Source organism: Agelaius tricolor, unplaced genomic scaffold, assembly GCF_023055355.1.
Source record: "Agelaius tricolor isolate 1412-34295 unplaced genomic scaffold, bAgeTri1.0.p SCAF_10, whole genome shotgun sequence".
Lineage (NCBI taxonomy): Eukaryota > Metazoa > Chordata > Aves > Passeriformes > Icteridae > Agelaius > Agelaius tricolor.
In genome coordinates this window covers 12,242,548-12,267,322 of record NW_027269270.1, presented here as the reverse complement: position 1 = coordinate 12,267,322, position 24,775 = coordinate 12,242,548, and the positions used below count along the sequence as shown (strand labels likewise).

Here is a 24,775-nt window from a genome sequence, read left to right as displayed (position 1 = left end):
AAACAGAGGAAAGAGATTCCAAATCTGACCAGTCCAGATCTCACCAGCACTTTTTGGTCTCATTTCCTCCAATCCTCATCCAGCACTGCATGCCTACAGTTCCTGGGAAGGCAGCAGAGGACAAAGCATAGGTTTTGACCATGCTACCAAGGGCCCAGATTTGCAGCCTGGCAATATTTCTTTGGTTTCCAGAGGTTTATCCCTATCTCCCCATACTGTATGAGGGATATAGATAAATTGTGTAATCCTTCCTGAACACTGGAGGCTCTCCTGATGTACACAACTAGCAGGGACACGATGTGCTCAAAAGCATAGGGAAGCCTAGCCCAACTGTAGCAGGAAAATGCTCCTTACAGCGCACTCAGACATGGGAACAAGTGCCCATGGGAACTGGTGGAAGCACCTCATTTGTGTCTTTGAGTTATGTAGGAATGTATTATTTCACACAATACTGCATCTGAAAGAATTCTCTGCAGGCAAAAATTGCATTAAGTCCACTTCAAAGGATTTTGTTCTTTTAAGAAAAAAAGAGTGACTTAGTGGTATTTTTTGGGCCAAATTGTATTTCTTTGTGTGCATTTACGCACATATCAATATGCCCAGGGCCAGCACCCAGATGACAAATGTAAGTATTATTATTATTCTTAAAATGTGTGTGTCTGTGTATTTTTTATTTGGTAGGACTTAGTAGAACTGCTAACGCTGTGGTTATAAATTTTCCTTTAGGAAGTTATAACATAATGTAAAGCACAATTTATCCCATATCTAATTAATGCCTACACAATGTTTAATTTGAATGGTTTCAAAATAAATTGAGAGGAAAAAAAGTTGGTCTAATTTAAGTGACAAGATGACATGACTTTTTTCCCAATCAATTTGTGCTTTGAAGTACAACTACCAAATTACACTCTGAAGCAAGAGAAACTTTTATTACAGAAAAAACCTGACTTTTTAATTACAAGTATTAAAAGAAATAACAAGCCACATATTTTCCTAGAAATATGTTCTGCTTAATATAGGATTTGATTGTGCAATCCTTACTCATATAAAGACAAAAGGGATTTTCCTGGTATGGGATGAAGGTGCAAGACAGAGCCCAGTGCTGTACTGGCAGGACTTCACTGCAAAAAGCCATTGGCTGCTGTTTACATTTCTGACATTCTCTGAGTAAGTGTTGTCACAACAGACAAGCAATTATAGACAATAATGTCAGTAATTTGTGGATTAAGAACTCCTTAAGGATGTATTGGCACAGCCAGACAGTAGCTGCTTTTAGCTTGCAACTGTTCACCCTTGGCTGTGCCAGTGAAGCTGTAACTTTCAAGAAGAAATTGTGCTCCCTCTTAAGCAGCAAACAATGGCAGGGGTTAAACTTCTCTAGGCCCTCCCTGCCGCTCCTACAGCTCTCATCCAGGCAGCTCAACCTCAAAGGGCTGCTTTTTAATAGGTACATGTATTTATGCATACACATAAAATGGAAATATGGGCCATTATGTTGAAGAAATACTGTGCTAGGCACTTGCAACAAAGCCAGAAAAAATCAGATTTTAAGATACTAGTACTATAAATACGCCTGTAGGAGACTCAGCTGAAGTCCAAGCCCCAGCACAGTGGTGGAGGGTGCAGGACCTGAGCTGACCCTCTGACTCACCACTTGGGACACCCGTGGCTCAGGACACGCTCCATATTAGCTTATGCAAATCCTGTACTGTGTGAAACGTGCCCTGCTGAGAAAATTATTTCATTATTTTGAGGATCAACGAGAAAGATTCAAATTTAGTTTGCTCTTTTTTTAAGAAATTCAAAAATACCGTCTCAAAACATGCACAGAAATGATGTGTACTTTCAGGGTCAAATTAAATACAAATACACTTTGTTTGTCCTTTGTGCTACTGCTCTTCTGGTTTTATTTCAAGACAAACCATTCATAAAATTAGAGTGTGTTTAGGAAATTGACTTATGGTGAAGGGAAATTTATTTTACTAAGGCTGTATATGTGTAAAGTAGTGGGTGGGCTAGAGGGGTTTAGGAAAAACAAGAAACAGAAGTTCCTTGAAAGGTTTTAACTATAAAACTAGATAATGAAAGAATATTGATTTGGTACCATTAATCTTTTTCTTCCAAAGGCAGATTTACCTTTAAACATGAAGTATGTCATATGCCTGGCTGTCAACACCCGTTTTACAACTCCAGAAAACATGGGTTAATTTTGCTGCTTGTGCTTACTAATTCAGCATCTTTTCATGAAAATGTTGTAAAAGACCTTTTGAAAAGCTTATTTCTCCCAGGCTCCGTGGGTGCAGGGGAGCTTGCTGGGCATGCAGGGCTCCTCCAGCAGTGTCTGGGATGTGAAGTCTGACCCCAGGCAGGATGGCAGTGCCCTGCTCCCCAGCCAGGGTGGGCACCAGCCGGCCCATCGTGTCCTCACTGACTGACCCAGCCAGGGTGGGCACCAGCTGGCCCATCGTGTCCTCACTGACTGACCCAGCCAGGGTGGGCACCAGCTGGCCCATCGTGTCCCCAGTGACTGACCCAGCCAGGGTGGGCACCAGCTGGCCCATCGTGTCCCCACTGACTGACCCAGCCAGGGTGGGCACCAGCTGGCCCATCGTGTCCTCACTGACTGACCCAGCCAGGGTGGGCACCAGCTGGCCCATCGTGTCCTCACTGACTGACCCAGCCAGGGTGGGCACCAGCTGGCCCATCGTGCCCCCAGTGACTGACCCAGCCAGGGTGAGCACCAGCTGGCCCATCGTGTCCCCCAGTGACTGACCCAGCCAGGGTGGGCACCAGCTGGCCCATCGTGTCCTCACTGACTGACCCAGCCAGTAGCTCTGAGGCTACTGTCTCCTCCCCAAGCAGGGGAGAAAGAAATGGCACTCGGCCCCCACAGTGAAAGCAGCCTTTTGTCGGCACCTCCTTGCCATATATGGGGACTCGTTCGTCTTTTGCTGGGTTTATCAGTTGATTCTGGTGGCCTAAGTACATCCTGAAGGAGATGATAAAGACTTCAAAGCTAAGATTTTCAAGAGGCCGGTTTTGGTGCTCCTGGTGTGCCTGCAGCCCCCAGCCTGTGCCTGAGCAGAGGTTGATCTAATTTCACACTCCTGGAAGCGAGGCCGAAGGCTGTGTGTACCCACTACACATCCTGTATCTTTTCCTTGTGCCTGCTCTCCCCTCCCCAGAATAAAACCCTGCAAAGTTCCTCTTCGCTGCTCTGCATCTTTTTTAGTTTGGAAACATCCTTTCCGGGCCCAGGCCACGGGCGGCCCTTTCGAGCCAGCCCAGGCTCGAGGGGCCGCGCTGCCCGACTCCCCATCCCTGCCCGCGACGGCGGCCCGGCCCCGGCGGGAGGCCCCGCTCTGCCGCCGGCCCCGCCGCCGTCACGTGGCCGCCGAGTTTTCTCATCCCGCAGCGGTATGAGGAAGTCAGAGCCGCCGCCGCCGCCCGCAGCCCGGGCGGGCGCAGCCTCCGCCGCCGCCTCGCCGCGGCGCGACATGTGAGTACGGCGGGCAGCCGGGCCGCCCGAGCTCTGCCCGACCCGGCTCTGCCCGCCCGCTGGCCCTGGACGCCGGCGGGCCGGGGCGGACACCTGCGGGGCCGGGGGGCGGCCGGGGGGCGGCGGTGTTCGGGGCTGGGGCGGGCCGGGCCGGCGTGTGAGCGCGGGGAGGGGAGGCCGCGCTCCCGGGGGCTGCGCGGACGGCGGCTTCGCGCCCCCCGGCAGCCCCGCGGCCCCCGGACGGACAGCCGGACGGACGGCACATCTCCGCTCTCCCGGCAGGCTGGCTCTCTCCGGCACTCGCCTCCCGGCGTGAAGCCCCGCCGGCCCCGCCGCCCCGATGGAGCAGCCCCCGGCGGCGGAGGAGTGGCAAGGGGCGACCCAGAAGAGGAAGGCCTGGGCCAAGAGCCGCGACTCCTGGCAGGCGTCGGAAACGGAGGATTTCGCGGCAGCGGCGCTGGCCCGCGGCGAGGAGGAGGAGGAGGAGGAAGAGGAGGAAGAGGAGGAGGAGGAGGATGTCGGCGGCGGCGAGCTGCCGCTGGCCGCAGGAGCAGGTCAGTGCCGGGGGCAGCAGCCCGCGGGCCACCGGGACCCCCGCGGGGCGGCCTCGCTGTTACTGACTGTCGGCTTCTCTCTCCCGCTCTGCCCCTAAGGCTGCCACAGCGTTCCCAACGAGAAGATCGCGATATGGCTGAAGGACTGCAGGTGGGTGCTCCCGCCGGCGGGTCGCTGCGGCAGCGCAGGGAGGCAGGGAGGGAGGGAGGCGGCCCCGGCGGGCACGGCCGCGCTGCGGAGCGGGCACCGGCGCTGGTACCGCCGCTCCTCCGGCCGGGCTGCGCCGGGAGCCCGCGTGGCCACAGGGGAGCTGGCGCTCGGCACCGCTCCTCTCCTTGGCGTCTCATTAATGCTTCCAGCCGCCGGGGGAGGAACTCAGCAGAGGGTCAGGAAGGCAGCGTTACTTAGGAAGCTGCAGTGGTTCTCACCGAGGGGCTCCAGTTTAAAGCTTCCACCGTTTCCTTGCCTGGTTTGTGGTGCAGGTTTCAAGAAACGGTGCTTCCGCGGCATGGCCTCTGTGCTTACGGGCCTTCAGGAGTGATGCCACAGTTTAGACTAACTAGATTTATCTGAGTCTCTTACTGTCTTCTATCCTTAACTTGAGGCATGGTATATGTATTCTGCGTTTCTATTACTGTTGCAAAATAATCTTTGGTGTTTAGGACAGGTTTTGATGGAATTACTTTTTCTTCATCCTTAGTCATGTAAAAGCGCAAATGCTACATCAGTAGCAGCTGCTTTTGTCCTGTCTTTTTCTCCATTCAGTCCTATCAGCCCTTGGAGGCAGAGTTGATGGGGAGAAGCTAACAATTAATTAACTTTCCAGTAGCTGACAATGACATTTCAAGACCTCTGCTATTTGATATTTCTGGTTTCTTTCTCCTTTTAAGAGCAGCTACATTAAGGCAAGAATTTACCACTGAGATTAGTTGTGCATTTGTGATCTCTTGGTCCAGTAAGCAGGTGACTGATCTTACTCTGTAACTGAAGTATGGGTTGTTTTATAGCTGCAGGATCTTCCATATAGTTTTCCTCGTATCTTCACACTTCACAGGCTGTGCCTTGGATAGGGTGTTGGCAGCTACAGGCTTGAAACCATACTAATCCCTAAAATACAATGTTCAGACCTGACAGACCATTCTTCCAAAATGCTAGAATGGGAGAAGATTTTTCTGACTTTACCTCAGATCTGGTGTCCTGTTGGTCTACTAAATAGTTTTCTTAAAATCAGTATTACGAATTCAGTGCTTTCTTAGAAGTATCTTTTTGAGCAGGGAGGGCAAAAAATGTAAGGACTGGAGGGGAAAGAGGCCATTGGGGATGATATTTTTCCTAATGCTGCACTGCCACAATGTCTAAATCTGCAGGATTTCTGTCTAGAACCGTCCCTGTAGTCCTTAACATTTCCGTACAGAATTTAAGGAATAGCACTAAGCTAAATTGACAACATGAACATCTAATAGATGGCCTAAAATCTTGAGTACTAACACAAAGCTTGCAGTTTCATACCCATGCTTTGGTAACTATCTGTTGTTAAAACTGGCACCACACATTTCTGTGGAATGTGTTTGCATCTCTGGTGGTTGATTCCCAAAATAAGGGAATCTTGTTTTACAAATAACAAATGAAGCACAAGTTAACTTTCCTTTTGCTAATACAGAAACGCAAATTTAGGTAATTCATGTTTGTGAAACCTGTTGCTTTTCTTGCACAGTAGCCTTTTAAAGTACAGCTGTTTACTATTGTAAGTATTTTCAGAGGAATCTTGTGTTCTGCTCAGAAGGACTTTTAAACCCAGATTTCCTAAACAATGCTATTCAGGCAGGAGTTAGCCTCTGCTCTATGGCGTGCAGGGTGCCAGTGCCTGCGGTTCATGGCTGGAAGATGCAATCCCAGCTGCCTTTGAAGGGCTGCACAGTTCCTTGTGTTTTAAACTGCAGAATAGTTTAATTTTTTGTGCCTAATGTACATGGAAGCAGTTGCTAGCATGTGCAGTAAAGTGATAATTCAATTTGCAGCGTTAGAAGTGATTGTATGTATAGAAACCTAGATGACAATGTACATAGGAAGAGAGGACAGCATTAACAGAGGACAACACAATAGCCCTGCAGATACGACAGTGTTTTGTTTAAAAATAACGATTGTGAAATTTACAATTTGTAAGTTGTTCTCCCTGAAATTTCTTGTTTGTTTAATAACACTGGTTTTGCTGTCAAGCTTTGGTTGTTAAAAAGTGTGAGCATACACAAACTGAGCTTCTATTTCTGGTTCATGGCACAAGCTTATTCTTGCAAGTTAGCTCCATAACAAGTTACCATGTAACTCTTACTACAAATGAAGATTCAGTTTCTGAAAACAATATTTTTTCTGTTACATGTTTTCTAAAAGTAGTCCTTCACATTTTCTGAGTTTCTGTATGTGTTTGTGAAATCAGAAGAAAACTGGAACTTCTAAAATCTCATTTTCTGGTTTGAGTTGGCAGCAGCACAAAAAACCTTAATATCAACCCACTGCATAAATAGATCTGCTTATAAGTTTTATTCCTTTGTTTGTTTCTAAAGGCATCAATAGTGTTCTAATATGGATAAAAAGAATTACTAGCTGTCCTTTGATACTTATGTTAGTGGTTTGGGGCTTTTATTACTTGGCATCTCTGTTTCACATCTGCTTTAGAGGAGAGGAGGGTTCCTAATTTCCTATGTTATTTACCTTGATAGATACCCATTTTGTTGTTCTGGGATTTTTGTAAAGAAAAAACTAGCAGCAAACCCCAAAAGTAGAAAAGCAAGCATTTATCATACTGTAATTAGAATTATGGAGGCATAAAAAATGTCAGATGTTACTCAAAGTCTCTTGATTCATTCACATTTTGGGAATCACATGCCTTTGAAAAAGGCCTCTTTTTCTCTCTCGCCAGTACTTAGAAAAGGCATCTTGTAAGTAATAAGAAAGCTCATAAAAGTTAAAGCACAAGTGTTTGTATTATACTGATAGATAAAAAGACATTTTTGTCAACTATTATGATGACGTGTATTATTTTGATTGAATATATTTAAACTCTACCAGTAATACAGGGGATGTGGGAGGTATCTAGGAGCCATCTCCTGTAGATATGCAGGAAGTGAGTTCTTGAAATGCCTCAGAAAGAAGAGATTTTTTGCTTCAGGTTTAAAATAAATATGGCTTCTGCCCAAATAAGGTTTTAAAAGCTGAGGTTTAAACACTTCCACGGCACAGTGCAAAACTCTTGTCTTGTTCTGAGAGACCAACTGACCACAACTGGTAGCTGAACAAAGTTCTGGATGAGAGGAAGCCTTGAGGCTGTGTGAGGCAGGCAGACGCCATCCTGAGGACACAGCAAGGGGAAGGGTTCTGCAGCCCTGACATTCCCAGGTGCTCAGGGCTGCTCTGAGTCAGAGCCATGGGCCTTGCTGGTGGAAAACAGCTGGTGCAGAAAGGCAGAGCTGTTGTGCTGTTGTCCAAAAGGATTTTTGTGTGGTACTTCTCTGTTGTTTTAACTCATGTTTTGCCTAGTTCTTAAGAGCAAGTTTTTCAAAGGCAGGGGTGTATGGCAGCTGTGTGTAGCTGTGCAGGTAGGGCAGCAAGGGGTGGTTTGAAGGATGCTTTTCTGGTAGCTGCTAATGTGCTGTAATGGTGACAGACTTAATTTCAAAAGGAAAATGCCAGCTTTGATGGATGCCTTTACTGCTCTCTGCCAGCCACTGCATGCAGCACTGACCTTGGCTGTCGAAGTCAATGCCAGCAAGTTTCTACATTGAAAACATAGAGGCATGGGAGTCAGCAGGGAAGGAGAGGGAGAGGATTGGGAGCGCACCGATCAGGGCCAGGGAGTAAACATCCAGCATAGGTATTACCTCAGAACATAAGGCTTCTTGCAGCCTGACAGGTTTAGACAATATAGCCTAAGTTTTTTCAGACTCTGACTGGACAGACATCCCGAAATGCAGGAGGTCTGAGCCTCAGCAGAGTGTGTCCTGTCACCTGGAATGTGCTTATGCACTGGATGCTCTGGCTGTTTGCCTTGGAGTCCCACCACGGTGGGGCTTTGCTTTGCTTTGCAGAAGGAAGGCGTGTTGAAGTGAGCTTGCTCCGTATCAGCAGGCTGCATCTGGAGAGAGTGAGCTTTTTTCAGAGGGGAAAGAAAAATAAAATTGTGAAGTGTAAGATCTGTTAGAAAGCAGATGCAAACTTTCCTTCCTTAATTTGGCTATGGCACCAAAATAAATACTGTATCAGAGCACTGTTTACTTTCAGGTCTTCGGGCAGGTTTATGTGCTTGTCTAATTAAAAATCCAAATGAAACATACATAATGTAGGTGGATAAATCATCTGCTTTTCCCTTCTTTATGAGTATTATATTTCTGAATTTGTTTTGAGCATTGAAAGTTAATGCTGTGCTACTTAGAAGTGACAAGGCTTTGGTTAAACATGTCTGAGAGACAAGATGTGGAAACATCTAGCTAGTGTCAACAAATACAGTCTGAACCCAGAGTGGGATTGGACCTGTCATTTGTGAGGCTTCTGCTGCTCCTTTCAAGCACCATGAGGTTCGGCAGATCCCCTGCCCTTCAGGCAGCAGCTATGGGAGGGATCATCCAAGAAAGAGCTAGTGTGAACAGCCTGTAAGGCATCAGAACTGGCAAGTGACAGCTAATGTAGCTGTCAAGATTTTTTATCTTGATTCTTCCTGATCATCAAATACAACTTTTCACCCCTCTCTCCAAGAAGTTTTAAATGTGTAGAAAAATGGCAACAGTTTTTGCTGCATAAATGAGATTGAATAAATCCATTCAAAATTAATGCTTGTTTTTTCTGGGTGTTTTGCTGAGAGGTCCATGATTTTCCTCATCAGGGGCTGCTGCTCCTGAAGGTGGTTGAGCTTTGCAGTTATTATGTTTTGTTGTTTTTCTCTGCAAGGTGTATTTATTTAGAGGGCTGGGGGTTGTTTAGGAAGTTATTGCCAGTCGTCAGATGTTTGTGCTTTCTGGGGGCGGAGGGAGGGAAGGAGGGAGGGAGGGACAACTGCTGCTATCACAAGCTTGTTACATGCTGTAAGGAAGGACATGAAGCAGCAAGTTTTTAAGTAGTGTTAATCTCTTCTGTGGTTTCAGAACGCCTCTGGGAGCCTCCCTGGATGAGCAAAGCAATCCTCTGTTGAAGGGTAAGGAAGGGCTTTACTTACTGAAATCTCTTTTGCTGGAAACTGTTTTCAAGGACATTAATGTGAGACTTGGTGTCTTTAGTAGCAAACCAGAGCTGGGTCAGTGTCTCAGAGTTATTCTCACAGCGGCACAATTGTGCCTGAGCAGCTGGAGAAGGGGGAAAAGAACCTGAATAAGTCTTTCTGGAGATCTTAGTAAGCTCTGAAAAAACTCCCAGATGTGCAAAACAGGGAGGTGATTTTGTCTCCAAACTGGTGAGCATTAAGCAGTCTCTGCCTCTAATAACTGTGGTTGCCACACCTGAAAATTTTACTATCCGAGCAGGTCTGAATACTAAAGTTCAAAGTACAGTGGGAATGGGCAGGTAGTGACAGTGAAGAAGAATTACTTGTTGTGCCTGAGTCTTCACTTCAGCTCCTAATCTGGTACAGGAGGGTGAGAGGGGAATGCCCCAGCTGGACTCAGACTCTGGATTCTCCTGGTAAGATGTCTGGAGGATAGATAACGCAGCAGCCAAAGGCACAGATGTGCTGAGTGGCACCTCCAGGTTCCCACTTGAAGTTAATTTGCTCACACATTGACTTGGAAGTGTTTCTGAGTGCAAAACCAGAGCAGTGTCATAGTTGTTTCCTTTCAAAATCATTCTGCTATGTTCTGAAATGTAACTTCTTGCTTCTTAATGCATTTTAACTGCATGAGTAATGCAGGGATTGTAAATAAAGTCTAGTTATTTCTTGTATCAAATGAAGTGTCTTGCTAATATCTTTAGATAAGCAGCTGGAAGGAAAACATTGGAGCATTGTAGTTGTTGAAGTGCTAACTGTATGTTTTCAGGCATGCTGGTGAGAAATGGAGGAAGTTTTGAAGATGACTTATCCTTGGGAGCCGAAGGTGGGTGTGGCAGATTATGACTTTTTCTAGCAAAGAAAATTATCCTCAGTCATCTGAATTTTATTTTGAAGGACAGCATTGGCTAGAAAAGCAGGATGAAGCACACAAGAAATGCATGAAGATTCACTTTTTGAAGTTATTTAGACTATTGCTAGAGTTAAACACTCTGAGTCTCTGACCCAAAGGTCAGAGGCAGCCCTGAATTTGCTTCTGCCCTCTAATTTTAATACCCACAATGACAGGACAGCCTGGAGCACTTACCAAGGCTGTGAGAAAATGATTTCTCCTACTTGCTCTTCTTGTCCATGGGTTACTCTTGGCAGCCATGCATGCCCCACTTCCACTGAATCCCTTGGGAGTGGCTGTGCGAGCTTCTGAAAGGAGGAGTGAAGTTCTGTCAGCCATGAGGCAAACCCATTAAGAGCTAAGTGCTTTGAAAAGTGAAAAGCACCAAAGCTGAGTAAGTATTTTGGATCAACCACAATATACACTCTTCTGTTGCTAGCTGCTTGCCTTTTCTTTCTCTTCCCTTTTTTAAGGGGAAGGAGATGTGGCTGTTCCCCGTGGACTTTGTAAAAAAGGCTTCTAGCCTTGATGTTGATCAGAGGTGATCAGAGGTGTCCATAAACCAGCTAGCAAAAGCACTGTAGATTCTGTTCTAACAGAGACATTTGTAAAACAGCAAAAAAAAATGTCTCACAAACCATGTCCTGGAGTTATCTGTAGGACAGAGGATATAAGACATTATCTGCTTTCAGTGTTTAGAAACAAAAAGGCACAACTCCCAGTTTAGCTTTTAATGTTTTTGAATTACAGCTTTTGCTAAGTGCCAGAACTGGTGTAGTAGAAAGCCCTTTCCTTCCACGTTAGTCTTGCCAGTAGTGTCAGAGTAGTGGGACAAGGCCTGGAGGAAGGAAATGTCTTTAATATTTAAAGATTTAAGATTTCTAAGGGAAAAAAGTTTATCTGGTAATGATCTTGATCTGATAATGATGGAAAAGCAGTAAATGAATCTCCTATTGCAATAGATTAAATAGGATTAAATTTTCCTATTGACAGTCTTTTCCACTTGTTAGATTGCCTGCAGCACAAAGATTTCATAGAAAAAGTTTGTGTGTAATGATAATCCAAGGGTCTGAGCCTATGACCAAGAATACAAGAATCAGTGGATTTTAGTATATCATGTCACTCTTTTCTTTTCAGTTTTTTTGCTTATAATTTCTAAGGACTGCTGGTTTTTGTGGGCCTTTAGCATGATAAATCAGATGAAAAGATGCCAGTACTAGAACTGCTGGTTGATTTTTCTGGGTAACGATGTGGATGTTTGTGCTGGGCTTTGCTTCCCATCCAAGAACAAGGGGACAACAGAGCTGCTTGGAGCAGGGCTGTGTGCCCTGCCAGACAGACAGCCCCTTTGAGGCTGGGATGAATGGCCTGCCCTTGTGCAGCCACGACTGCCTGAGTCCAGATGCAAGGCAGAGCCCTGTGTGAATGGTACAGAGGGCATTGGGCAGGACCTGTAACCCCGGCCCACTGCTGAGCTGGTTAAAACCCATGGTTCAGCTGTTCAACTTAGTCACTGGATAATCCTTACAGATAGGCTTACCTTCCTATTATAGGCAAGAATATTGAAAAGAAGAGATGTGGGATCTGTGTTTTGCATATATTTCTTTGTGATGTCTCCAAAACAAAGAGGCTGAGAGGTTTCCATGTTTTACTCACGGCTGCTGACTTTACCCTGCTGGCACAGCAGGTCGAGATGCAGGGTTTTCCTGGCAGTGTGTGACATCACTCTTTTCATAGCTGATTCTGAGGGCTGCTATAACAGACCTGTGCTCCTCCCCTGTCTCCTGGGGCAAGTTGTTAATGCTGAGTTGCCTCTTTGGGGAACCCATTATTTAAGTCCAAAGTTCAGTTCTGAAAGAATAATGCTGCCTGGAATGTCCCCATATGATCCAGCTGTGGAAAGTGCTGACTTCCCTGTCAGCCTGGTGACCAGGTGTTTGGTACCTGGCAGACAGCCTCCCTCCTGAGGTTATCAACTCTGAGCCCTATCAACTATCCCTCCTGCCCTATCAATGTCTGCTGGCCCCATCAGCACCAGGGGCTTCACTGAGCTCTGGTCCAGCTCAGGCAGCCAGGGCCCTGCCCCACTTTGCTGATGAGAAGATGAACAAATAGTCTCAGCACCTGGCTGTGGGGCCAGCTGCCTTTCTTATATTCTTTCCTTTCTCACCTGGAGCAATCTTTGCATGCCTGCTTGTCCTCCTCCCCTTCCCACCCAGGAACAGCCCTGCAGCTGGTAATCATGTCTTCAGTCGCAAAGTAATAAATGGTTTATATAACAATTACCAGCTTATCGCAATTGAAATTTCAAGTAATGAGATTAATGACAGGATGTAAACTTGTGTCCATATGAGATATAATTTTAAACAGAGCTTTAATAAACCAGATCATTTTATATCAGCCATATACTAGAAACCCTTGACAATCATTTATATGGAAGAAGTAAAATCTGGTTTATGCAGGACTGTTGGTAAACATGCTCGCTGTCTGCTTCTTCGTACTGATTGTCAGAAGTGTAGTTCTGAAGAGGTCTGGATATAACTTCTTCTTCTTTCTCTACAGCTAATCAACTACGGAGTGATGCCCAAACAGAAACATGGTAAACATATTTTTTTGTGTTTGTTTACTTCAGAGGAATATTTATACTGAAGGGCGGGGGGGAGAATGGGCAGTGGAAGTCATGGGGGCTACCACAGAACTAAAGCTCCTCTGCTTGTGTCTATTTACATGAGAGTGAAGGGGGTGATCCAGATAACACAGAAAGAGCCGTTAGGAGGTGCAGAAAAAAAAAAGATTTTGTGTTCTTTCAGCAGACCTGACATAGATTTTGGAGTAGCAGGAGGAAAACAGAGAAATGACAAATCTTAGCAATGTAGCATGATTAACCTTCTTTGCCTCACTGGTTGCTCACTGTTTCAGAAATTTCAAGGGAAAATTAGTTTTGCCTGTCACAGCAGACATGTTTTGGGAGCAGGGAAAGAAGACTTTGAGAGAGGAGAGATGGTTAGAGCTTCTAAATAAAATGTGCTGAAACTAAAACCCCACTGAGACTTCAGTGGAATACTGCACAGCCCCTGTGGAAAACATCCTCTCTATTCCTCCTGAGTTGGGCTCCATAAATAAATACACACTTTTAGGTGAATCGTCTGCCACCTTTGGTTTCTTGGTGGCTGTTCGGGGGGGAACAGTTTGTTCTTCAGAGAGATTAACTGGAAAAGTATGTTTGAACCCAGGATACCATCTAATGCTCAGGCAGCTTCTCCAGATGCAGGAAAGAAATAGTTTGGGACTGGGAGAGAGACTGGCCAGCAGTGTGGGCTGCACCTCGTCTTGCTTCATTTCCCCAGGAGCCTCTTCAGTGTCCCCAGCCAGATCTGGGCGGGTGGGACCTGGGGGGAGCAGGGTACCCAGGGTGTGGAGAGGGTGGCCCTGCATGGAGAGGTGGCCCTGCTGGAGGAGGCAGCGGCCCAGGGGAGGCAGGAAAAGGCAGGGCAAGGACAGCTCACCCGAGGCTGGGCTTCCTTACTGGAGGAGGGTGGAAACAGGGAGGGTGGGGCAGCAAGGGCAGATTGGGGGTTGTTTTCTCAGCTCGCATTTGCCTTCAAAGTCATACTGTCTTTGTACATTTTTACTGAGGTGGCCCAGGGTTTGCTTTTGTTTCTGTATTTCAATAAATGACATGGATAATATAAACCAGAGAACACTGAAGGGAAAAAGAGAAGTTCGGCAGTGCTGGCGGGTTAGCTCTCCAGTGAGACAGAGAATCAAGTCCCTGAACAGAAGAGGTTTATCACAGGGGTCCTCTCTGTTTATGTTGACAGCAATGGTGTACTGGCAAAGGACAGGAGGCTGCAGTTCCATCAGAAGGGGAGAAGTATGAACTCCACGGGCTCTGGAAAAAGCAGCGCAACTGTTTCAAGGTAAAACTCTGCTTAAAATGTCTGTTCCTCAGTTCATGGACTTGACTTGTTTATGTACCTTGCTGCATTTAGTAGCTGAGAAAGGGATTTTCATTTGGTTGCTTGGAAAACTTCTGTTTGTCTTTTGTTGTGGTTTTCAGTAAATGCTAACAAATGGACCTAAACATTAAAAATGCCTGAACTTTTAATGGCATTTTAAAATTTGGGCTCTGTAGTATAGGACTGATTTTAGAAATTACAGGATTGGATCTGTGATGTGTCTGGCCCAAAGGCTCTCATAATGAGAATGAAAACTTTTGATGCAGAGATCTCCACAATTATTTCCAAAACTAGTCTGAGCTGTAGGAGTCAAAAGTTCAATAAACCAAAGTGGTTACTGGGCTGAGTTAGCAGTTTGATAGAAGGGACTGGATCTTAAAAGGAGACATGTAGATGGTTAACATCTTTCATTTGTCTAGTGTTTCTGAATTACTGGAGCTTTATGAGGAAGATCCTGAAGAAGTGCTCTATAACCTTGGGTTTGGGAGAGATGAACCAGATATTGCTTCAAAAATTCCAGCGAGATTTTTTAATTCATCATCATTTGCCAGAGGGATAGATATCAAAGTGTTTTTGAATGCTCAAATACAGCGCATGGAAGTGGAAAACCCAAGTTTTGCTTTAACAAGTAAGTATGTTTTTGAAGCACAGTTTATGTATGAGTTTATTAACTCTGTAAACGACCCCAAAAGAGGTGTGTATCTAATAATCTGGCAAAACTCTGTTACAGCCTAAAGGCCAACATTCCATTCAGAATTCATAATAAAACTCTTACTTGGTCTTAAATAGGCAAGAGGTGACCACCAGGGTGGTACTCCTTGGGGTGAGTGGAAGGATTTTAGTGAGGGAGGGAAATAAAAGGCATCCTCTAAGGTATGCTGCCTTCTAGTTTGTATCATTCTCATCTTTTCTTCTGGTGCAGCTTTAGAGCACTGAAACAAATAGCAATATCCTTCTGTTTCTGGTGTTCTTCAGTTGCTGGGTGGGATTTTTTTTCTGGGTGGCAGTGACCTATTTTTGTCATTGTTGAAATCTGGGGCAGTATTTCTATGGACTTGGACAACAGCTTTGTTGGAACAGTAATGAGCGCTGCTGAAATGAGGGCATAGCTGTCCTTTTGTAGTTGTAGCTGGAGAGAGCAATGTGAGTAACACTTCCTTTCTAGCATTTTGTAAATAAACTTGTGTCACACACACATGCCACTGATTTAATTTGGGAGAACTTTGCGTGCTGTTCTTGTGCATTTAGTAGAGATTTTTTTTTCCATAGTAGGGTATGACTTTCATCTTCCACGTCTAGGAAGTGTTCATTCAGCCTTAGAGGCACCTGATAAAAGTAGGAGGAGGTTTGTGGGGTTGGGCAGAGATTATGATCAAAATTCCCTCTTCAGATATGCCTTGTGTTTTATTCCTGTGCAGGTCGTTTTCGTCAGATTGAAGTGCTTACTACTGTGGCCAATGCTTTTTCTTCTTTGTATTCTCAAGTCTCTGGGACTCCTTTGCAGAAAATTGGTAGTATGAATTCAGTGTCTTCCAGCAAAGAGGCATCCAGCCCTCCCCCTTTGAATCGCAGCAACACAGCCAGTCGGTTAATGAAGACCTTGTCAAAACTCAATCTGTGTGGCACACAGCAAGCTGATGGCAGCGGCTCCTCAAGTCCCTCGCCTGTTGAAAAAGGGAAAAGTCCAGCTGAAGTAGGGAGTGAGGAGAATGATGTTAAAAATGAATCTAAATTGCCAAAATATCCTAAAAAGAAAGACTGTCCCTCTTCTTTGGCTCCTGTAAAGGAGGAGATAGCCGGCAGTCAGACAAAGGCTGCAAGCGCAGAGAGACCCACGCACCTCCCTGCTCTGGCTGACGGAACACAGGAGGGTTCTGTGCCTCCAGCAGATGGGCAGGGTGGCAGGCTGGCAAGTGCCCAGGATAGACCATGCGAGGAACCCGGGCTTTTGGACTCGCCAGGCCTCAGCAGCAGCTCCAGCACCTCCGACAGCAGTGTCCTGACACAGAGACTGTGCACGGCATCGCCGGCGAGAGACCCCTGCGCTCCCCTCGCAAACCCGTCCCTCGTGAACCTAATGCTGCAGCAGAAGGACTCCTTTGAGATGGAGGAGGTGGGTGAAGATCCATGACTTTATTTGTGCTTACAGTTTACATAACTCCCTGTCTGCCAGCACAGGAATGTTCCCTCCTGTGCAGTTGACAGTGTTTTCTCCAGGAATACTTGAAATTCTCTGTGTTGCGCTTTCCCAGCAGTTGCAGGCTGCTGTAATTGATCCTCTTAATGAGGTAACTTGGTGCTGTTGCTGCTGTTGTTCCTAAGTCACTGGGAAAGTTCTCATTCTTTTTTTTTTAAATCAAATTCAGGTAATTGCTATCACTGGCATAACTCAAGGGAAGGTTTCCCTGTGTAAGTAAATCTAGGTTAGGCTTTGTACACAGCAAAACTTCATGTTTAGTTTTTACTTTACTTAAATTGTTAACTAGAAATCATTACTTTTGTTGCGTAGAAGTAAATTCAATTTATTAATTGATATTTATTAAAGATAAATTCGTGAATAAAGCAAAAGTTTCGTTGCAGTGAAACAGAGGAGGGACTTTCATGTAGCGTGAGGTGCTCATCTTGTGCAACTTTCAGTTTTGATTACAATCTACTCTAAGTTGATTTATTTGTTCTCTGGAAATTAGCACATTGAAGGTCGCTGTGACATGACTTTTGGCAAGACTTAATTACAAAGTTTGTGCTAGTTGTCTTTTAACATCTTCATATATGCAGATATCCATTTTCATATTGATAATTGTCCCAAAGGACTTTTAATTCCCAGGTTCCTGTAAGTGATTTGTTTATTGGGCTAGTAAGCATATAGCCTACTAATTCAAGAATGCAATTTTTGTATAGACTTGCTGCTCAAATTGTAAGAACTGTCTCAATATTCTTAAATGAGTAGACGCTTTTGTGGACACATTTCAATGTGAAAAGTTCAGCAGTTAAGTTTTTTGTCTGTGTGAAATAGATACATAAAATGAAAGATATTGTGATTTCATCGGTGAAATGTAGAAAGCAAGTGAATAGAAAAACCACAGAATTTTACAGTGAATGATGAAGTGATGATTTAGAAGATACTGTGTCTAGTGTCATATTGTCATGACAAGCTCTTCTAGATCAACTGATGTTGTAGCTAAAGGTAATCATTAAGCAAAAAACAAAAAGGTATTCAAGCCTCTTGTGCTTCCTAGCACTTGTTTATTCCAGTGTGTCCTACCCACACGTTGGGTGGCCATCTACTGAACCAGAACAAAGGACTAGTCCAGTTTAGAGGGGAAAAAGAAACTCAGTGTATTTTGATTTATTTCTTTTTCCTGGCTTAGTTTTCAGCCAGATAATTTTCTTGATACAGCTTGTTGTGTAGCTACAAAAATGTTTGCATTGGCACAATTGGGTGGGACTGAGCAGCAATGCATTTTGCCATATATTTCAGAGGAGAAATCCATTTTTGGTTCCCTTGGGCAAAACTGAAACAATTAATGTATTTTATATACATGTATATACATGTGTTTATATTAAAAAGAGGTGTGGAATTTTCCTTCAGAGTAAGCTGGCTGGAAAGACTTGCTGAATTCTGCTCAAGTGTGATGTGTTTGCAGAGTTTTGGTTGCACACTTTGTGCAGGGATGCCAGGCATAAACACAGCTGTTTTGGCAAGACAGCATATGATGTGGGATGGGATTTTGGTGGATTTTTTGTTTATGCAATATAGTATATACTTATCAACTGCCTACAGATCCCTGGGAGGGAGGGATTCAGTTTTGCTGAAGACATTTTAGAACAATTCCTGGCAGTGGGATTTTATTTTTGTGCGTCTCTAAGCAGGTTGTAATGAACAATAAACTGTATTAGAAACAGTGACAGTAACTCCTCCCCCTGTTTTCCTAGCTTGGCATGGAGTGCATTCTTATGCATAAGAAAGATGACAGATATATCAAGGAAGTTCTTTCCCAGGCTTACAAATGCCTTGGAGGTTTGCGTGCCCTTCGGAAGTCTGTGGCTGTGAAGATAGCTAGTGTGGCAGTGAGTCAGGACAGGATTTCCCCCAAACACCCACTCCTGAGGTGGCCAATGACAGTCCTGAAGGTCACTTACCAGCAGGAATATTGGCTGGAGGGATGGGGAAGGAGCTTCTGTGTGCTTGAGAAGCTGCAACGTGCTGCAGACACGGTTGGAATGCTGTCTCCCAGCCAAGGACAGGAGGTGGATGGTATTTAAATGAGAAGAGGCTTAGCTTTTGGAAGGCTGCAAATTTAGCCATCAGAAACTGGGAGGTTTGAGAGAATCAAGACATCTTCCTGGAAGGCCAGTTTTATTAAAGTGTCTGTAAGATTACTTGTTGTTCTTTGTTAAAATAAAAAAACCAAACAAATTTTTTCCTAATCTTAAATGGTGAGCTCCTTCTATGCTCCCCTGCATTTGGATGAAATAAGGATTTACCCCTTTGGTACAGCCTTCATCTCCTAAAAGAACAGAAGCCACTAGGTTTATTGTGTAAAAGTAATGCTGCTCACTTATAATGGTGAAAAGTTCAGGCCAAATACTCCTCAAAACCTTTGTAACTAAGAAAATGTACCCTTGTGACTGCTATACACATGAGATCAATGCAAATATAACCTCTTTTTTAGCCAAATACTAATTTTGGCTTATCAACATCAGTATCTTGATTTTTACATTTTTAAGTTGATAAAAAATTGAGATAAATTCATTGCATGATAATTTTGAAACTGGGCTGGCAGCCCATTGGAGGGAAGGGTTGGGGAGAGTTGGACAGGGGGGGTGTGCATGTAGACTTGCGTGTGATCCATTAGGATTTTTTCTGGATCACATGCAAAAAGAGAGAACATATTCTAGGGTTTGAACCAAACAAAGGCCTCCCTGTTGAGATTTTAGGCATATTGTTTTCATTGTTTGAACATTTGCCTGAGAACTGCTTTCTTAATAAGACTGTGTTTCACAAAGTTACTGAGTGAAAGGATTCATTTTTATGTAGTTTTACATTTCCCAGTTGAAACGTGCATGGATCTGAATACATTATCTTCCTTTTCTGTGCTGAAAGACTTAGCAATTATTTCCATGAGTAGTGGCATGGTGAAGTCTGGAGTAGGTTCTGGCTGGGTCTGGGTCCTTCTGCTGGAGGTATGGTGGCTTGTAGGAAGTAGTTGGTAGGGCAGCAGATGACAGTCCATGACTGCTGACCTCCTGATACATTTTTTAAAATGTATTGTACTTGTTCTTTATATTCAAATGAAGGGCCAAGAGTTCTGACTGGAAAAAGACAGTAGTGTAAAGGTGGTCAGAGGTGTTTTCACACAGTAATTTTAGTGTTTTGTCAAAGAGGAACTGAGAGCTCTGTGTTGTCACAGAATGTGATTTCCAGGTCTTTTGCGTGCAGAGGGTAACCAGGGGGAGGTCTGTGCTCTGCATGGGAGGTGCTGCCTAAGGATCACTGTTCTCCTCCAGGAGCATTGCTGAATGCCTGGTGAAAGGTGGTTCAAGGAGATCACAATTTGCTCCTTGCACCAGTATAGGTTGTTCGATTGGAGGAAAAAACCACCAAAACCTACTCCTGCATGTGCAGTGTGTATAGCTTAGGCATTCCTAAGTACAGGAATATATTCCGGTTGGCCTGACAAAATATTCATCTCCTCTTCCTGATAGATCCAGAGTACAGAGGGGGATCTACCTCACGTTTCAGCTACACATCAGCTAGCAGTGACCAAGTCAAGGAAAGGTGAGTAGACTTCAGCTTCTGTGAGGACAGCAGACTGCTGAGTGTCCTTCCATCTCTGAAAGGCTGATTCAGATATTTTAAGCTTCTAAAGTTTGTTTTCTCTCTAGAAATAAAAAAGACCTGGGTTTTTTTTTTAGCTAAATCACAGAACATTACTACAAAGTGGCAACCAAATTACAGGCAAGACAACAGCCCTATAACCTCACTGGCTGTTTTCACTTTTGTGTAATTGATGGTAGTTCAGACGGCCTGAAATGTTAATTCAGATTGTGTGGGATTTTTTTTTTTCCTTAGTAGATCCTGTAATTTAAGATACCCATTTAAACTGAAATTACATTGTTTTAAACCTAAATTGCATGATACATGCAGCTTTTTCCTATGCACTACTGCTCTGTCTGCAGGCTGCTTGCACCGAAAACTAGTGTCTCTACACCCACGTGGAAACTATAGTCCCTCACATGCAGAACACTGTGCACTGGCTGTTGGGGTTCACTTCATTTGTGCTTTTGTCTCAAATTCTTATTTATGTGTTTTATGGCTTGGCAGAGGGATAAAGATGATTTTTAAGTTTATTTTGGATCGTTACTTTGCCCAGTGTGGGCAAGTGAAGTTCATTCTCTAGCTGATACATTTAATTAAAGAGGAACTAGAGCTTGTTGCACTTAGGGAGGTGCTTAGATGCGTGCAATTTCTTGGTGAAACATGAATAGCATCTCTAAATACTTAAGAGAGGCAGAAGAACCTGTCTAAAGAAACACAGATCATCTTATTTGCATTTGCACAAATGAATTGACAGTCGTATGACCTGTCAGCTGAATTGCATGAACGTGCTTGAGAGTGCCCTGGACTAAGTGTGGGAGAGTAATGCCTGGTTATTGGTGATAGCTTGTGCTACTTGTTCATCAGTGTTCTGCACAACACAGCCTGGTGCTCACTAAGCTTCCTCTGGTACAAGCATAGGCCACTAAGGATTGCCAGAAACTGAATCTCTGACTGTTCCTAGTACTTCCTCCTTGCATACTTCCTCCTTCCTCCACCTGCTTTACATGACTACATGAAAAGAAGTGCAGTTTTTATAGGGCAGGTCTCCTGTTGGCTGGCCTCTCCAGCTTCAGGGAGAGCTTTTCAGAGAAAACTAAGTTAAGGAACTGGGAGCTGCAGTTAGGGAGGAGACAAAATAATTTTTTTCATCTTTTCTGCTCCCAGTAGTTATTTTACCCTCTTCTTCCACCACACAAGAAAGAAAAGTGAGATGGTCCTGTGTGTACTTGCTGAAAGCTACCAACAGTTCTAGCAATGGGACTTCAGTCTGACTGAAGCAGGCCCAGGTCATGTTTCCCAGGCACTATGTCTCTCCTATTTCTGAATACACTTCACACAGATTAGTGGTGACACTTTATTATCAGGTAGGCATTGCCTAGAGTTTTCTATGACTTATCTGACAAGGGTATCACTACCTGAACATTTGCTGAAAGTTAGTCTGAGACCAGCATTTTATTTCACCTGGGAGATGCAAAAAATTTAGGACTTTGTTCTCTGTGGATTTCAGTCAAGTTGCCAAGAGGGTGAACATTGATGGAGAACTTACCCAAAATGTAGAAAAACTGTAGCCGACTTTTTTTTTTGCAAGCTGTCCAACATGAGACAACATGGAGGCCTTTCAGCCTGCTTTCTCAGAGGGTGGATGTTCACCAAGTTAGAAGGCATACAAAGTTAGTGGTCACTTACTAAAAATTCTGGCCATTGTGTCTGAATGTGAAATTCCACTCTTGCTAGCAATCTCATGAGGTGGGATCAGCATGAAATTCAACCACAGATCCTCTGTTGCAGTGTGATTTCAGTTGACAATCCTTACACAAACCCACTTTTTTCAGTGGCTTTTTCTCTGGTGTATGTAAGCACACATAAAGATTTGTTCCAGATGAATAGTTCCCTTGAAGGAATACTTCTGTACTTCTTTTTTATGTGGTGGTATTTCTTTGTCAATTACTAGGGCTGGTGTTCTTTGGTACAGATTATTAGAAACCTTGCAGTGTCATTTTACATCTGCACAGAGGGCTATGGATGCTTTCTCTGAAATTTACAGTGGTTTGTAAGGCATATTAAGAGGGCTTTTAATAAGAAGTGAACTATTCAAATAAAAAGATACTCTCTTTTCTTACTGAAATAGTCTGGCTGACTGTTGACTATTATGGTTGAACAACACAGTCTACTGCTGTTTAGACTCCTAACTAAAGCATGTTTCTTGTCTCAGTTGTTTTAGGAACACAAGAATTAAAAGCTTCAGCTAGTTTGCAAACACACAGCACTGCTAAATGTCCACTATAAAAAAAGCATATTGCAGAGTTATCTGGTAGAAAGGTTTGTTAGTGCAAAACAAAAATTCTTACTGACATATCATACAGCAGCACCTTCCATTCAAAAAAAATGCCCCAAAAGCAAGACAAATACAGGTACAATGCCTAGAGGAAAAAGCATTCTCAAGACACTGCAAATCATGAATGTCTGGTTGTTGGCATCAACATGGCTCTGTGAAATTTTGAGTAGCCACAGACCTGTTTCTTTTAAGGCATTAAGGTTATTGGTTTTGCAAGTTTAATCCTTGAAAGGGAAGAAAGCACATCATCAGCACTTCCTGTCCTTAATATATTATTGTATTTATAGCTCTCTGTGGGTGCAGCTCCACAGGAGATTGGAGATGGGGGAGTGAGAAGAAAACATCTGGAACAGATTTAGTATTTGTGGGAGTCTGTGCTTCTCTGTCCAGAAGCAAGGAAATCCCCAGGGACTCAGAGTTTTTGCAGCAGGGCTCCCTATTGGGCTGGTTTTGTTGGTGCTGAGGTGCATGGTGTGATCAGTATGCAAAGGGACAACTGATATTTAAGCCCATAATGAAATACCTCATTGTTAAGTTGGGAATGTTAATTTAAAGTTTATCTTATAAAATACAAAGTGCATTTGAACTTTTCCAATAGCGCAGGTACAAGAAAAAAATGTTAAAACTTTATGGACGGTTTCCACATACTTCTTCACCTCTTCTATGTGAGCAGTTGAGTGACACAGAAGAGGTGACACTGACACTGGTAGCTCATTATTATGTTACAATAAATGAACTAATCATTTCCCTGTCAGGGATGCTCTGCTGAATCTGCTCTCATGTTTTGTAAACCCCAGACTTGATTCATCATCATGTGTTCTTTGTTTAGAACATTTTCAGTTTATTTAGATTATTTATGAATACACAATTTTTAACATATATTCAGTGCCCAAATATACTTTTTATATATATATAGTTTAAAACAATAATCTAGTAAACCTTTTTATTTGTGCTCTGGTAAACTGATGGGATGGGAGTTTGATTGTTCCTGCTGGTTTTGTTTGTTGTAGCTGGTTCCTTCTTCCTTCTTCCACTTTAGTTATTATCCTGCCCCTGGCCTCCTCCCAGTAGTTCAGAAGATTTCCTCTGTGTAGGGTTGACAGTAGCTTTGAGTAGCAGAGTCAGTGTTGTGCAGTGGTACCTTTTTGTAGAAGGTATATTTGCCTTCCTGGGGTTGCACGGGATAAGGGATGATCCCAGCCTGGTCCCCATAAACCAACCTTTGGTGCTGAGTTTTCTGCACTCAGGGTGAAAAGAGAGGACCCATCACAAACTCCCTGTCTTAAGATTCTCCTTTGCCAGGAGGCCCTTTAGTCAAGAGCCGAATGTAACTCTGTAGCTTTTTTTGAAGTGTTTTCCTATTTTCTCCTTGTTTGCTTGAATCTGAGAGCTATCCAGAGCAGGCTACATAGCTGGATCAGTCTTGTCAAGAGGGTGGATACCATTATGTACCTGTATATCCCAGCATATACTGGGATATACAGGTACATAATACCAATACTAGTTGGTATTACCAGTCTTTACAGAACCAACCTTGTCATTTCACTACTGATTCAGTAGAGATTCCAGCTCTATAAAATTTTTTACTGCATTTACATCATGGTGGTCTTGTGGAGAACCCTAAGAACTTGCAAAGGACCAGGGTAAGGTGTGGTAGCAGATGACTACTCAGAAAACATCTTTTCTGATTTGCTTTAAAATGTTAAAAAATTCTAGCAGCTCTGTAGCACAGAAAGCAAGGGATAACTGTATAAAGGGGATGGGTCTCCTTAGGTTGAACCAAGGCAGTTTGAATCTGTTCATACTGTGCCAGTCACTTGCCATGGATAAGCCATGAGGCTGGTGTGAATGAATGACTGCTCTAAGCTGATCCCTTGCCTGGTGGTATCTGTCCTGTGAGGCTGTCACAGCATGTCCATAAATAGCCAATGCTATAGAAAATTATCTGAAAGACTCATTTTAACTTCAGTACTGTGTCTCTGAGAAGCCTAAGAATTGATTTCAAAAAACATATAGATGTAATTTTCCTTTCTATAGCTGAAAAGGAAATACTGACTGAGAAGGAAGCAGAAGGGCAGGTCAGTGTTCTATTGAACAGTAATGAAGTTCATGGACATGCACTGGTGAATTGCTTTATCTGAACTAATTGGGATCTCTTTCCTATGAGAGGCTAAGGCTTTCACCAGTAGTGGTTTTTTTTTTTTCCTCTTCTATTAAAATTCACCAGATAAGAAAAGAGACAGAGGAGGCTGCATGTCTGGCAACAAATTTAGATAACTATTCACCATGAAGAAGGTAACAGCTTCCCCCCAGCTTCAGCTGTAGTGGCAAGCTGTTCATGGCATGCTCTTTCAGCTGTATTAAGTGAATTAGTCAGTTAATAAGATCCAGTTCTCAGGGAAGTAATTTCCATTGTCCTTACTGGGAGTTGGGTGGGGATGTCTGTCTTGAGGTAGAAAAGTTGTT

At 43.8% G+C, this 24,775-nt stretch overlaps 1 protein-coding gene across 1 annotated transcript in view; it reads left to right on the top strand.

The window, feature by feature from the left end:
* The first annotated feature begins 3,356 nt into the window (after nucleotides 1-3,356).
* Nucleotides 3,357-24,775, top strand: part of ITPRID2 (ITPR interacting domain containing 2) — a 40,493-nt gene continuing 19,074 nt past the window's right edge. The window contains exons 1-10 of the mRNA XM_071434803.1: nucleotides 3,357-3,499; nucleotides 3,782-4,053; nucleotides 4,153-4,204; nucleotides 9,187-9,236; nucleotides 10,072-10,128; nucleotides 12,757-12,793; nucleotides 14,016-14,114; nucleotides 14,573-14,781; nucleotides 15,572-16,266; nucleotides 19,860-19,932. Of these exons, the coding sequence (XP_071290904.1) occupies nucleotides 3,840-4,053; nucleotides 4,153-4,204; nucleotides 9,187-9,236; nucleotides 10,072-10,128; nucleotides 12,757-12,793; nucleotides 14,016-14,114; nucleotides 14,573-14,781; nucleotides 15,572-16,266; nucleotides 19,860-19,932 (1,486 nt within the window). The 5' untranslated portion in view covers nucleotides 3,357-3,499; nucleotides 3,782-3,839. The remainder of the gene's footprint in view (nucleotides 3,500-3,781; nucleotides 4,054-4,152; nucleotides 4,205-9,186; nucleotides 9,237-10,071; nucleotides 10,129-12,756; nucleotides 12,794-14,015; nucleotides 14,115-14,572; nucleotides 14,782-15,571; nucleotides 16,267-19,859; nucleotides 19,933-24,775) is intronic.